This window comes from Myiozetetes cayanensis, unplaced genomic scaffold, assembly GCF_022539395.1.
Source record: "Myiozetetes cayanensis isolate MyiCay16 unplaced genomic scaffold, myiCay2020 scf2-11, whole genome shotgun sequence".
Taxonomy (NCBI): domain Eukaryota; kingdom Metazoa; phylum Chordata; class Aves; order Passeriformes; family Tyrannidae; genus Myiozetetes; species Myiozetetes cayanensis.
The window spans coordinates 18,570,713-18,583,557 of NW_026087411.1; the positions used below are offsets into that span (position 1 = coordinate 18,570,713).

General features: G+C 45.6%; 1 protein-coding gene across 1 annotated transcript in view; it reads right to left on the reverse strand.

The window, feature by feature from the left end:
* TOGARAM2 (TOG array regulator of axonemal microtubules 2) overlaps nt 1-12,845 on the reverse strand; it is a 59,517-nt gene that overhangs the window by 40,438 nt on the left and 6,234 nt on the right. The window contains 3 exon segments of the mRNA XM_050314605.1: nt 719-888; nt 1,888-2,027; nt 11,842-11,935. Coding sequence (XP_050170562.1) covers nt 719-888; nt 1,888-2,027; nt 11,842-11,935 — 404 coding nt within the window.

Consider the following 12,845-nt stretch of genomic DNA (forward strand, 5'->3'; position numbering starts at 1 on the left):
TGGCATTTTGGATGGTATGGCAATGGATTTAGATCACTATCCTCTCGCTGTCCCTAAAGCTCCTACCAGCTCTTGCTGATCTCCTGCGAAGTCCCCAGAAAACCATTCTGCACAGTGCCAACAACCGCTTTTCTCAAGCCTCAAATGTTTTCTGCTTCTGCCCTTCCCTTACAGCCCCCCACCAACCTTTCATCCCAGATGCCATCCTGCTCTCTACTTGCTCAGTGCTCTCCTCATCCCACACAAGTCGTCTTCTCAGCCTCGCTGCCATTTCTTGCTGGGCTCCAAGGAAGGAGGTCCCTACTGGATGGGAGCCAAGGGTTTGGAGAGGAAGAGCATCTGAGAAGTTGACAGGCAAACCACTGACTCCTTGGGATCACTGCAGTCAGTCAGGCCTGCAAAGTGGAGACACAAAGCATAACAGAAGGCCGCTCTGCAAACTGAAAGCATCTGAAGCTACAGATTTCACTGGAAAGATTTCTTGGAGACTTCTAAATAACTGCACAGGGAAACATGCTGATATTGGCAGCCACCGGAAGCAGGCCAGGGAACAACTCTGACCGACTTCCACAGAGCTGCCAGAGGAAGAATCTGGCAGGACAGGTTATTGCAGGGGGGCACATGCAGGGGAGAACTCTTCACCGGGAATGTGCACAGGCTCTCGAGCATAGGAAAAGACCCTTCCTCCCAGCAGAGAGTGGGACAGTTCTTGCCTTACCTCTCTGTGAGCCTCCCAGATGCTCCGTCTTCCCCTTGTCCTGCACAGCAGTGGTGCTGGGGGCAGTGCTGCTCACCTCCCTCTCTCGGGGCTCCTGGCTCAAGGCACCCTGAGCGAGGTGGGAGCCGTGACCTTCACTGCCAGTGGTGGTGTTCCCCACACCAGCCTCGCTGCCCAACAGGGGAGCAAGGGCACGTGGGTACAGAGGTTTCCCAGTTTTTGCCACACACCGAAAACCCCTTCTTTTCTTCCTCCGGGAATTTAACACGGACCGAGAAGAAGCTGTAGATCAGGGAAAGGGGAGGAAGGGAGTTAGTTGACCTCGCACCTTTACAATCAACCCACCCAATGGGTGAGACACTCAAGGGTTTTTTTAATCACTCAGGAGATCAGCTTTGTTCTAGTTTTTCATGCAACTAGCATCAGTTTCATTCCTCTCAACAGGACTGAGCCAGCAAGCCAGGAGAGATGGAAGGCTCCACTGCTAAGAGGGGAAAAAAGATTCCCATTTGAGACTTGACTTTTCTGAAGGCTACCAGTAAAGACCTACATGGTGCTCCTGCTATTTCTGAAAACCACAAAGACTCTCAGCAAGTGGGCAGACATTGTTGGTGTTTTTACAACATCATACCATCTTCAGGGTCTGATATGATTATCAAGCAGAAGAAGAACGGCAAATATACCTGTAGTGAGACCAGAGAATGATAGCAAAGATAGAAATAGACCTTACATATCCAAATGTTCTCCTTGATTGTGACACAGATTTATTCCCTGTTTTCTTTACTGCAGAGACACCCAAACACAACATAAACATGATCTGTGTCCAAAAATTTCTGATCTTGTCTGTTCCTGAAAATTCAAAATTATATGCAGTGCATTTCCCTGTCCCTTGTCCTGGCCAATCTCTTCCCTATTCCCCAGCCTACAAGACTGGGCTCTCACTTGCACTGCACCAAGATTAGCTGCTGCTGCACTTGCCAGCATCTCCCGGGTCTCGTGATCAGCACTTTGAATGCAGCTTTTGTCCATGCTCTGCCTCCCAGAGCCAAGCAGCATTCCTGGGCATTGGCACCATCGCTGCAGGCAAACATCCTCCGGCCAAAGGCTGCAGGAACGAGACTGCAAGAGGTCCCGGCTGAAGAAGTCTCCATTCTGCTGCAGCCCTTTACCTGCAGCGAAATCCCCTTGCGCTGCCGTGGTGGGGGTAGAGGGGGTGACGGGCTCTTTGCAGATGAGAGTCTACTCGAGGTGCTGCTTGGTCGCTGGGCCTGACACAGCTGCTGCTGCGTTTCCCTGCAGCATCAGGAGCCTACATGGAAAAATAACACTGCCAGTGCAAGAGACAGCCAGCAATGCCTGCCATGGCCCTGCCTACACGGGGTCCTGCACACCAAACTGCTCAAGTCAGGTGGGGTTAGAGCAACATAAAGACACGTTCAAGCTACGCCTTTTCCACATTCTGTCACAATTTTGGCCATAAAGTCCAACTGCCAGAGGAAGACTGCTGTCAGCAGCATGGGGGAAGCATATCTCTACCCCAGCAGCTGCTTCCCCCACGGCTGTTTGGGCACGGCAGCAGAGGCAAGTCTCTCACTGTGCTGTTGGACCCGGGACAACCTCGGAGCTGTTCCCACTGAACTCAGGGCTGCCACTGCAGCAGGAGCACCACTCCACACATTTGATAACAATGAGCTGTAATGTCACACAGGCCTAGTCACCAAAAGCTACCAAAAAAAAAAAAGAGGGGGTTAGAATAGTTTGCTCCTTTTTAATGCACACATACCTGGATTTAAGCAGGAGCACTGGGCTAATGATACTGGTGTGGAACCCCTATCTCTAGCACTTCCACTAGTTTGCAAGATTTTTGACTGTACAAAGCGGTAGATAAGACTTTACAACACATCTACAAGTAATTCTGAGCCACAACTCCAACCACAAGACAAATACCTCCAAATCTGCCACCCACTGGGAAAGGAAGGAGAAAAGCAGCTAAAACAAGTGCTGTTGTAGATAAATTGCTTGCATTTATCATCTTGCTGGGGCACCTCTAGCACTTGCAGCACCTCAGAAAGCCTGAGACTACAGCACAAGCCATACTTAGGGATGCCAGCATCCAGAAACTTCCTGCCATGCTCACATCAGCAAGCTCACATCCCAAAGGACTTCTGGAGTTGTAGACAGAGCTATAGCATGCAGGGTGTACGAGGGTAAGGAGAGTTTGTGCTTAGCCCTTCAGGTTAGTGCTACAGCAAAATGTGACCATGTTCAGCTTCGGGTCGTGTCGTCCATCTCTTCACTGCTTTGGTTGCCTTCACTTCAAAACTCCTTTGGACAGAGATTTCAGTTGCCATACTGGGCTTCCTGAAACATATTAGCTCATTTCTTATGGCCTAAGTAAGAGATAAGAGGGGATTTTGCAGAGCATATCTTAGCAGAAGAGGTCAGGATGGCAAGGCAGCAGTAAAACTCCTGGAGATGTGAAGGATGCCAATTGGAACTGCTGTTGAAAATCCACTCCTAGGTGCCTCTAAGCTCTGCAAACAGAATGACAACCCCATGGCAGCTGAGTGCAGCCAGAAGAATCAATCCCAGACAGAGTTCAGTTAAATTATTACAACAGGAAAAACACCTCTGCACTCAATGGAAAAAGGGAAGGCAGATCTCTATTTCATGTATTCTCTAAGCTTAAAACAAAGAACAAAGAATGCCTGTACAAGGCCTTAGGTCCCCTACTAACAATCCTGACAATCAAACTCACAATCAGATAAAATGGTATCCTTAAACAAATTTCAATGGAAATTGTTCATATTACAGCAGGGCCTTGTAATGTTCTACCCCCCACCCAAGGGATTCAATTCAGTTCAAAAGCTGTCCAAGTGTTCATCTGGAGTAAGGGTAGTGTTTGCAGAAAGGCTGAAGTCAGCTGAGACAGTTAACCCGCTTCTGGCTTTCATCTCTTTTCTTATCTTAGATAAATCCTAGAATACCAAATTGGAATAGGACCTCAAGGATCCTCTGGTCCAAACTTTCTTGTCAACAAGCGTAGGTCTATTTGGGACTGCATACTTGAAAACAAGGACTCTTCCTACCCTCCACTACCCTCTCGCTCAACTCGGTGTCATCTGCAATCTGACTGAGGATGCCTTGATCCCCTCCTCCAGACCACTGATAAAGATATTAAACATGACTGGCCCCAGCTGGCCCTGGGGAACACCACTTGTGAGCAGCTGCCAAATGGATTTAACTCCATTCATCTCCACCACTCTCTGGGCCTGTCTACCCACACAGTATTTTACCCAGGGGAGAGTGTGCACATCCAAGCCATGAGCAGTCAGCTTCTCTGGGAGAGTGCTGTGGCAAATGGGGTCAAAGGCTTTAGTAAAGTTTAGGTAGACAACATCCTCAGCCTTTCTCTCATCCACTAAGAGGGTCACCTTTTGACAGACAAAAGCCTAGTTCCAGTGCTTCCTCAGTATAGAAGTGGACCAGAAATTGCTGTATGCCTGGGAAATCATAGAGAATCATAGAGAATATTTTAACTCCTCTAAGGATTGGAAAAAACTCACTATACAATGGGATGTAGGCAAATATGCTCTGAGCTGTAAGTGTGCCCTAGAGGAGAAGGATGAGATCTGCCAGATAAAAGCACCTCACAGCACCAGTCCCTACTGAGGACCCACAAATTGGAACAGAGACCTCCATGAGGCAGCAGCAGATCAGCCCAGTTTAGGATTGTCCAGAGCCCCCTAACACCCTCTGGTGATCCAAGGCACTGGACCACCACAAACACTCTGCTTTGCCTCCTAATTCATTGAGGATCATGTGGTTCTAAACTAAGGCACCTTTGGTTCCCCACATTGCTAATCTAGTTAAGTGCATATTGGCCAGTTGCAGGTTTTAGCTCACTGTCAAGCACATCATCTCACCGTCTTTTTGCTCTGGCTACCTGGAGAGTCAGCAGCCACATGAAGCCACACGTCATCTGGAGATGCAGAGAAACCAGCTGACACCTCCTGCTGTCCGCTACAAGTCTGCTTTCATTTGCTTTACAAAAAATAGAATGTTAGTCTATAACAGGGAGAAGGAGGTGAAGAACAGAACCAAAAACAAAATAAAACAAAAAAAACTTGTCATCTCAGGACACTCTTCACAAAGTCCCAGAGCAAGTGGACACAGGGCAAATAAGAAAAACCAAACCAAGCCAAACCAAACCAACACCTAAAAAACTTTGTTTCTTACAGAGACATGTCAAAAACAGGCCCACTGAGGTAATTTACTAACCGAGTGTGTGCAAATACACCTCCAGTTCCTGAGGGTTAGATAGGAACAAAAAGGCCAAAGCCTTCTCCACAAATTTACCACGATTTAGCACACATAATTTTGAAAACTGAGCCCAGCTGCTGTTTTTACTGAATGCCCTGTCTCACGACTGTCAGCCAGTTCCTGTTCAGCTGGAGGCAGACCTGGGCCGCTGCAGCTCTAAGTGGGCAGGCAAAGCCCATGAGCTCCACCAGCGCTGCACCAAGGACCGCTATCACAGGGCAACACCCAGCTCCAACCGCAGCCCTGCCATGCCCACTCTGCTGCCTCAAAGTGCAGGTTCAGTGAAAGGCTACAGGCCCGATGGTTTGCTTTGAAGTGCTTCAGCGAGCTACTGGACAGAGTGAGGCAGCTGCACAACATCAAAGCTGCACAGCAAATAAAACGCTTTCCCACGACACCACCTTAAAGCCAAGGCAGGAACCTAGAACTGAGTCCCAGTGATGCAGAGGTCATTCCTCAGACTTTGAAATCACTCTGCTCTTACAGAAAGATTAGTTGCATTTTTCCCAAGAGCCCCTTTTTTCTTCTCAGTACCTTTCATCTGCCCAGCAGCAAATCTGTCAGAACAGTTTGGGGCAGAGTGCTGAGGCTTCAGGACTTCAATTCTGATTTGAAGGACTCCAAGACTACAAGCAGAGAGAACACACAACCTCAAAACCTGTAAAAGAACAGGTACCTTCGTGGTAACGGAGATCACCACGGAGATGAAAGATGAAGGTGCAAGGTAGGCATGTTTAGAAGCTCATGTTTTCCCACGTTTTACCAGGTGCAAGTCACCAAACCGTGTTTGGAATGCTGGGCCTGCTAAGCCCCCTCAGTACCCCCTTAGCACAGCACAGGTCAGACGGCGGCTGGCCCTGAACGCACTGGGGTTCAAGTGACACAGAGAAGCAGAGCTCTTTCTTTAAGTCTCATGAACAGCTTGAAAAGTTTTCCTTCAACTCATTTCCCAAAGAGAAAAAGGTGTGATCGTTTGGATGGAAAATAAAAATGCTGGCAAATGAGAAGATTTGTTCAGGCTACTGAACATCCATTTAATGAAAGCGATGGAGACTTGAACTGGTGATAGAGGCAAGAGAAATTAGGCCTGCAGCTTGTTTTACCTGCCATCAACTTTGAAGAGGTCCTGAAAAACACCTTCAGCTCCCATCAATCCCCGATAAGGGCTTGGCAAAGCGCATACTGCAAGATGGAGGATATGCAGACCCATATGCAGGTAACAGCCTGTCTGACACAGGGTGATGGAACAGCTTCTTCCTCAGTCTCCTGTACTGGAGAATGTCATGACAAAATAAACACTGAGACAAGACTCAATGTGGAAGGGTCCCAGTTCCTTGTTAATGACTTTCTATTTAAATCCTCTACAACTGCGGAAATTAGCTGCCTGAGCACCATGGAAAGGAAAAATAGGCACAGGTTGGTGGATTTTTCTTTAAAAGAGCCCCCAAAAATCCTAGTATTTACAGACCCCAATAAATTTATGGAGATAACTGTAGTGGTATACAGATAAATTTCCCTTTCACCTTCACCATTTTAAACAAAACTCTGTGCCTATGGTGGAGAAAAAGTTTGGCTACCTGAATTTAAGGTGTAGTAAAGGGGTGGTAGGTTTGCTATTGTGGGAGTTTTCTTATTTGTTTGTATCATTTATATTGAAGCTCTTGAAATAAAATTTTATAGGATGTAATTCTGCCTTCTTTGCCCTTCACTAAACCTGCTGAGGATAGCAGGGGGAAATATTAGGAATTAGAGGACCAAATCTGACCCCACTGAAATCAAACAGGCAGCGTGCCCAGCCTTGTGGACATTTTGAGAAACGGCTCCTCTTCTGCATCACGTTATCCCCATCAGTCTTGGGTAAAAAATGGTTTCCAGTCACTAGTCCACAGCAGACGATAATAACAAATGAAAAATAGCCAAGCTATGATTTACACTAGATGCCAGAAATGAAGTATGGTGGAATTCTGTGGGCACAGTGGGGGAACTGAGGAGGAACAACTTCACACCTGCCTGCTCCGCAGCGGTGGCAGCACCGTGGGTACAGCTCTTTAGCTGTAGTTCACCAGCTGTAGTTCACCAAGCTGGTAGTTGTGTGTGGAACCTTTTGTACAATGAGTTTGCTCACAAAAAGAGGCAAACAACTAGTGCACTGAAATGCCATAAATCCTGTGTTAGCAGAGCATGAAGCAATTAAAGCCTCCACGCAGAATTAGGCCTCCTGACTGCACCTAGAGGCAGGCAGGTAATGGAAACATCAGTACTTTTAGAAGAGACCATGTCAGGGCCAAAATAAGGAGAATTTGCAGGCAGGAACTAAAACATCATGTGGAAATATGGGTGACTGTCAACCAGTTTGTGGAACCCACGCCACCCAAGCTCCTCAGGGTCTACAAAGTAGATCCCACATGGCCTCACCAAGAACAGGCCTGAGAGGCTCCATAGGGTGCTGTATCTTGCAGTTTGTACCCTCTCATATCCTCTCTGCACTCCATCTGCAACAGTACATTCTTCCCCACATCTTGCTGACTGTCTTGTCCAGCTACAGTGCAGGCTTGCTCAGGCTGGAGATCCTTTCTGCAGTGTTTTCCTCACAAACAAGGGAAGTTCAGCAGCACACACTGCCTCCACCACACATTTTTCTGCAAGAAACTCTCAGTATTCAGCCACAGATAAGAAAACATTTCAGTAAAATAGCCAAGTAGGGTCATCCCTTCTTTGCACAGGGGGAAACTGAGGCACAGAACTTAGAAACACAAGTTTTTCAGCCTTGACATTCACTGGTTTCCCATCACTCAGTCTTTAGGTACTTTGGATACCACTGTGATAGCTTCAGCTGCTAAGGAAACAAATCTATTTTCAGACACCTTACTCATGCTGTGCCATTCAGTTCTTCATCTGAGTGAAGGCAATTATGTTGGTGGTTTAATCATTATCTTAAAGCAAAGCCAGAACTTCACCATCTTTCCTGATCATAAAATTCCATCATCTTGATCACAACATTTACTGAGACTTTAGAGAGGCATTTTACAAAACATGTTGCCTTTCAAGAAATGAGAAGACTAAGAGATGAGTTTCCCACAGAGAATAGCTTTGTGCTGTGGTGTGAGGCATCAAGAGCTGCTACATATAAATGTGGGAATTTCTTCATGCTGAATTTGATGATTTTTGAGTAGTTAGTGAAAGACAGTGGAGGATTGCATTGCTTGTATATAGCAGTAGTAATATCAGCATCTAAACAAAGAGGTGTCCTTGAAATTTGGGTCTAATGGCAAGCTTAATACTGTGACAGGCTCCACTGGAATCTCAGGCAGGTTAATTTTTCCTCTCTACAGCTGCCAAAGATCTCTGGGTCTGTGGCGCAAACACTGACCATGAAATTACAATAAACCCTAGGAGTGAGTGATTCTGGATGCTCAAGTCTTTTGGGTTTGTTTTGTTGTTGTTGTTGTTTGGGGTTTATTTTTAACCCTAGGAAACCATGAGAAAGAGCTGGCAGTTTAGGTCTTAACTCATTCCTATCAGTGCTAACAGCAAACCTGTAATTAATTTTAAATGTCAAGGAAAAAAATTTCAGCACACAAACTAAAAGGTGGAATAAAGCTTGTTTATGTAGGCTGTTGTTTATGCATTTTTTAAAAGATGCAATAAAAACCTTCACTTGAAATATATTCTTCAATAAAAATACAATTTTTCTGAAAACACATAGATTGGTTGCGATCCTTTATTTTCCACAGAACAGGGAAAAAAGATCAGAACAATTTTCATCTAAACAGTAGTTGAGATGTTTGGAAATATTTGACAAAGCCATGCAGACACCTGAAACAGAAAATTCACAACCCACCATTTTTACTTGCCTGCCTTGTTAAGTTTCCACTAAAATATACATATTTTTGGGGTAGTGCGTTTGTTGTAAACCTTAAGTTTTAGAAGTTCCCTAGAAAAGCTACAGCTTCTAGGAGGAAGTTGCCAGCCACTTTTTTTTTCTTGAAGCAAAGGAATGAATCACTGTGATCTCAACTGAGTCCCAAGATGCTCTGAGAGGGACATGATGCACACAAGACTTGCACACGCTCCTGCAATCCAGATTGACACAGCATTCAGAGCCTTGCCTGGGGCAGACCAAAATGTGGTACCCTCCTCATGCTGGCCAAAAACCCAGCTGCTGTCATTTCAGCATCTGAGTGGCCTTCATGGTGTGAAGAGACGTGTAGCAGACTGTTTCTCTGAGGATCAGTGCCACTGGCTACAGGCTGCTTTTTCAGAAGTGTCAGAATTTTGTGTACCAGCCCTTAGACATAAAACATATCTGCTACAGAGCCATCAGTGCATCACCACAGGACACAGGGAAGGAGCTGGCATACACTGAATCTGTTTTTCATCTGCATTTTGCTAGGAATAATAAGGGCTATCATAATCCTGCATTTACATTTTTAATTTTTTTTTTAAACTATGACTGAAATGCTAATAGGTAAAATCTGCTCCCATGCATCTAGCCAAGGATCCAAGTTTGTTTTGGTGAAGTGCATTAACCACAAAGCAAATAACACATTTGGTGCATGAATTACAAGAGGGAGACCTACCTTCATGATTGGTTTTTATTTCTATGCCTCCATTAGTATCCAGGGAAGTTTAACCTGGGCTGGGGTACATGGCATGGTAAAGTCCTCAGGTTTCAGCACTTCTCTGGCCATCCGTCAGCCTGCAACTTCTTAGCAATTCAGTCCCAAGACATTAAGCTGTCACAGCTCACTATGAAATTAGACTTGATGACACCTAAGTAGATTCATTAATGCATTAGGCAAATGCTATCTGACTGGTTACTTTTTTCAGGGGTTTGGTGAGCAGTGTGCAAACAAACCTAGAGAATGATGCTCCCAGGGGAGGGCAGGCAGCTTGCCAATTTTCTTGCTTAAACAAAGGTAGGAAAGCATCAGCTCCACGAAGCTGCATTAGAAGAATTTACAACGTACTGCTTGCCTCAAGACAGCAAAACACAGAAGGTGGCATCAGTTGTTTCTGTCTTCTGGAGGGGCGATGCAGTTTCCATACACGTCATAGCATGCAGAGCATTTCAAAGGCAACGTGGCACTAATCATGACCAAAACAAGTCCCTGGCATGGGGACTGAAAGACAAACCACCTCTAGGTTAATCTTTGGGACCATCCAGGGCATATTCTCACCATCCATAACCACATGGCTGCTGGCTATGCAGCTGCACTGACTTACCCTGTTCACTGCTTCTCCAGTCCAATAACACAGCCCCCCAAAAAAGCCACCAAATCAACCACTGCAAATGGAGGCAGATGCTGATGTCAGGTACACACCTGCACTGTTAATTCTGTCACGTATCAGCTACCACAGGTGGTGAGACTCAAAGTTTATCTGTCCTTCCCAGAGACTCTCCTTTTAATTTCTGATAAATACAGCTATTGGCCCTGTAATTTTGTACAGTTACAGTTTTGCAGGACACTTGGATACATTTTGATTGGGACATACGTAACTTGTGCAGGCAGCTTGCCTATAGTACTTTCACCTCAGATCACGATCTCATTAGACTTCACAAATTAAGTAGAACCGGGCCAGAAAGATACTCAGAGGAAAATCCTGAAGTGCAATGGGACCCAGGACATGCAATTCCAAAAAAATCTATAGTTCTAGGAGAGACATGAAAGCTTGGTAAGACATCTTGTGTATGGCTGCAAACTGTGCCTTCTTTGGTCAGGGATAAACCAGTAAAATCCACACAAGTATGGTCTGTGCATTAAGTACACTAATAGTTAAGTTTAGGAATATTATCCATGCAGCTGTTTGTGTTCATTTTGTTTAAAAAAATCTTTTGCTTCTCTGCACACCTATTTAATTTTACTACTGAATATTTAAAGAGATAAGATACTTTCCAAAAATCCTAACTTAGCTTGTGGTTCAGGTAATAGCTGATACAGCTCTGGAGTTTTAAAGCAAAACAGTATCTATTGACATGATTTCCTTTGTTTAGAAAAACAAGTTTTGGTTGAAATGTTTGTGAATAAATTAGCTGACAAATATAGCTCATTTGTCTATCTACAAACCAATACTGACTTTTCTGTAGAAACTGATTGTTCACAGAAGCAACATTCAGCTGAGTAATTACTCTTGGAAAAATTTGCCACACTGCTGCCTCTGTGCTCGTGGTATGTAAGCAAGTGCGTGCTCAGGCCGTATGGCATTGTTTCTGCTTCCTAAGTAACTGAAGGCAGTAAAAAAAGCAGAAACAAAATGAACCCTAAATTACAGCTGGTTTTCAGTTTGAATTTTGAGCTAGCAATTAGACGTACCGAAATTCTTGAACTTTTGCAATTTCTGAACATTTCACTGAGCAAACGAGTAGCTAGGAAAATAACCTCATGCAATGGCAACCACAACACAGCTTTTCCCAGAAGATACCACATGATCCTGCATTTTATTCACAAAATACAGCTTTTCTTACATCCATTCAGTCTGCTCTATTAGTTTCTTATCATAGGACTCTTAGCAAGCCTACAGGTCTGGACAAAGCAGCCATTTACTGCAAAAAGGAAGTATACCTGCATCAAAATAAAGTTTTTCTGGGTGTGTCCTGCTACAGATGTTCAGAGGCTCTGCAGCGGCTTGGGTAACCCTGGAGAAGGCTTTTCTGTTTCCTTTGCTCCCAGTGTCTGGAAGGACACAAGACCACACAGCTGCACAGCTGCCAGTCTGCAAGTTTCCCCTGGTAGCCAGCCCATCTCCTGCTACCTCCACAGGGAAACCCTTCCACACACAAACCCTAAGTGCCTGCATACCTCAGCAGCACAGCTGAAGGATACATTGATGCCTGCCCGTTCATTAGCAGCCAAGTCCTTGTTGCACTCAGTTGAAGCATCGCACTTGCCTCTGCTGAAAAACAAATGAGGAAGAAGAGGAACCAGACTGCAGGGGTTTGCCTGCTTATCATCAAACCTTTCCAGCATATCTAACATGCCAGCAGTGTCTTGACCAACGTCTGCAAAACCTCCAGAACCTTGCACTTAAACAGTTAAATATATTTCAGTGCAAAACCCTCTGTTCCTCTTTCCAAGCACGAGTTGATGTCTTACCCTGTTTCAAATCTGGCCATCATTTTTTTCTTCAAGCTGTGTAATTAAGAGCTTATATAAAGTTGATTTAAAGAGAGTCTGCACTCGGGATGACTCCACTTGAGAGTGAGGTAACAGCAACTTGACAGGTCAGGGCTGGGTTCATTTGCTTTTCCTCTGGAATCAGACCCCTTGGGGATCTTCAGTGCTTGTCTAAGTCATCAATTTCCCAACAGCTCACATCAAGCACTCTGAAGCAGAGATCAGGGCTGGGTCTATGTGCTCCATAATGATCAAATACCATTATCTGCCCCAGCAAGGCTCTCATGCTTGGGCCCAGAACTGCCCAAGGACTGACGACAGGAGAGGTGGCCTGAGCCCCATCCCACCTGTCAGTTCCCACATTCCTGATTCAGCACATCTGAGCTCTCACATCTGTGACATGAGCCAGTGAAATTATCTGCAGCTTCATCCCTCTTGCAGACTCGTGCCTACCTTTCAGCTGAGTGCACAGCCCCCTGCAGGCACAATTATAGCCAATTATAAATACCTGCTCAGGCTCCATGCACAGTGCTGGCAGCACAGTTCCACAACCAGGTCCACGCTCCACGGGCAGAGCTGGGTGGCACAGGGTGCTCTGCGAGGAGAGGCTGGGGCTTCCTGTGACACTCAGGGCAGGTCAGGGCCAGTCCACAGCTTCCATGGTAACTGAGATGTGATCTCTCTGTCCT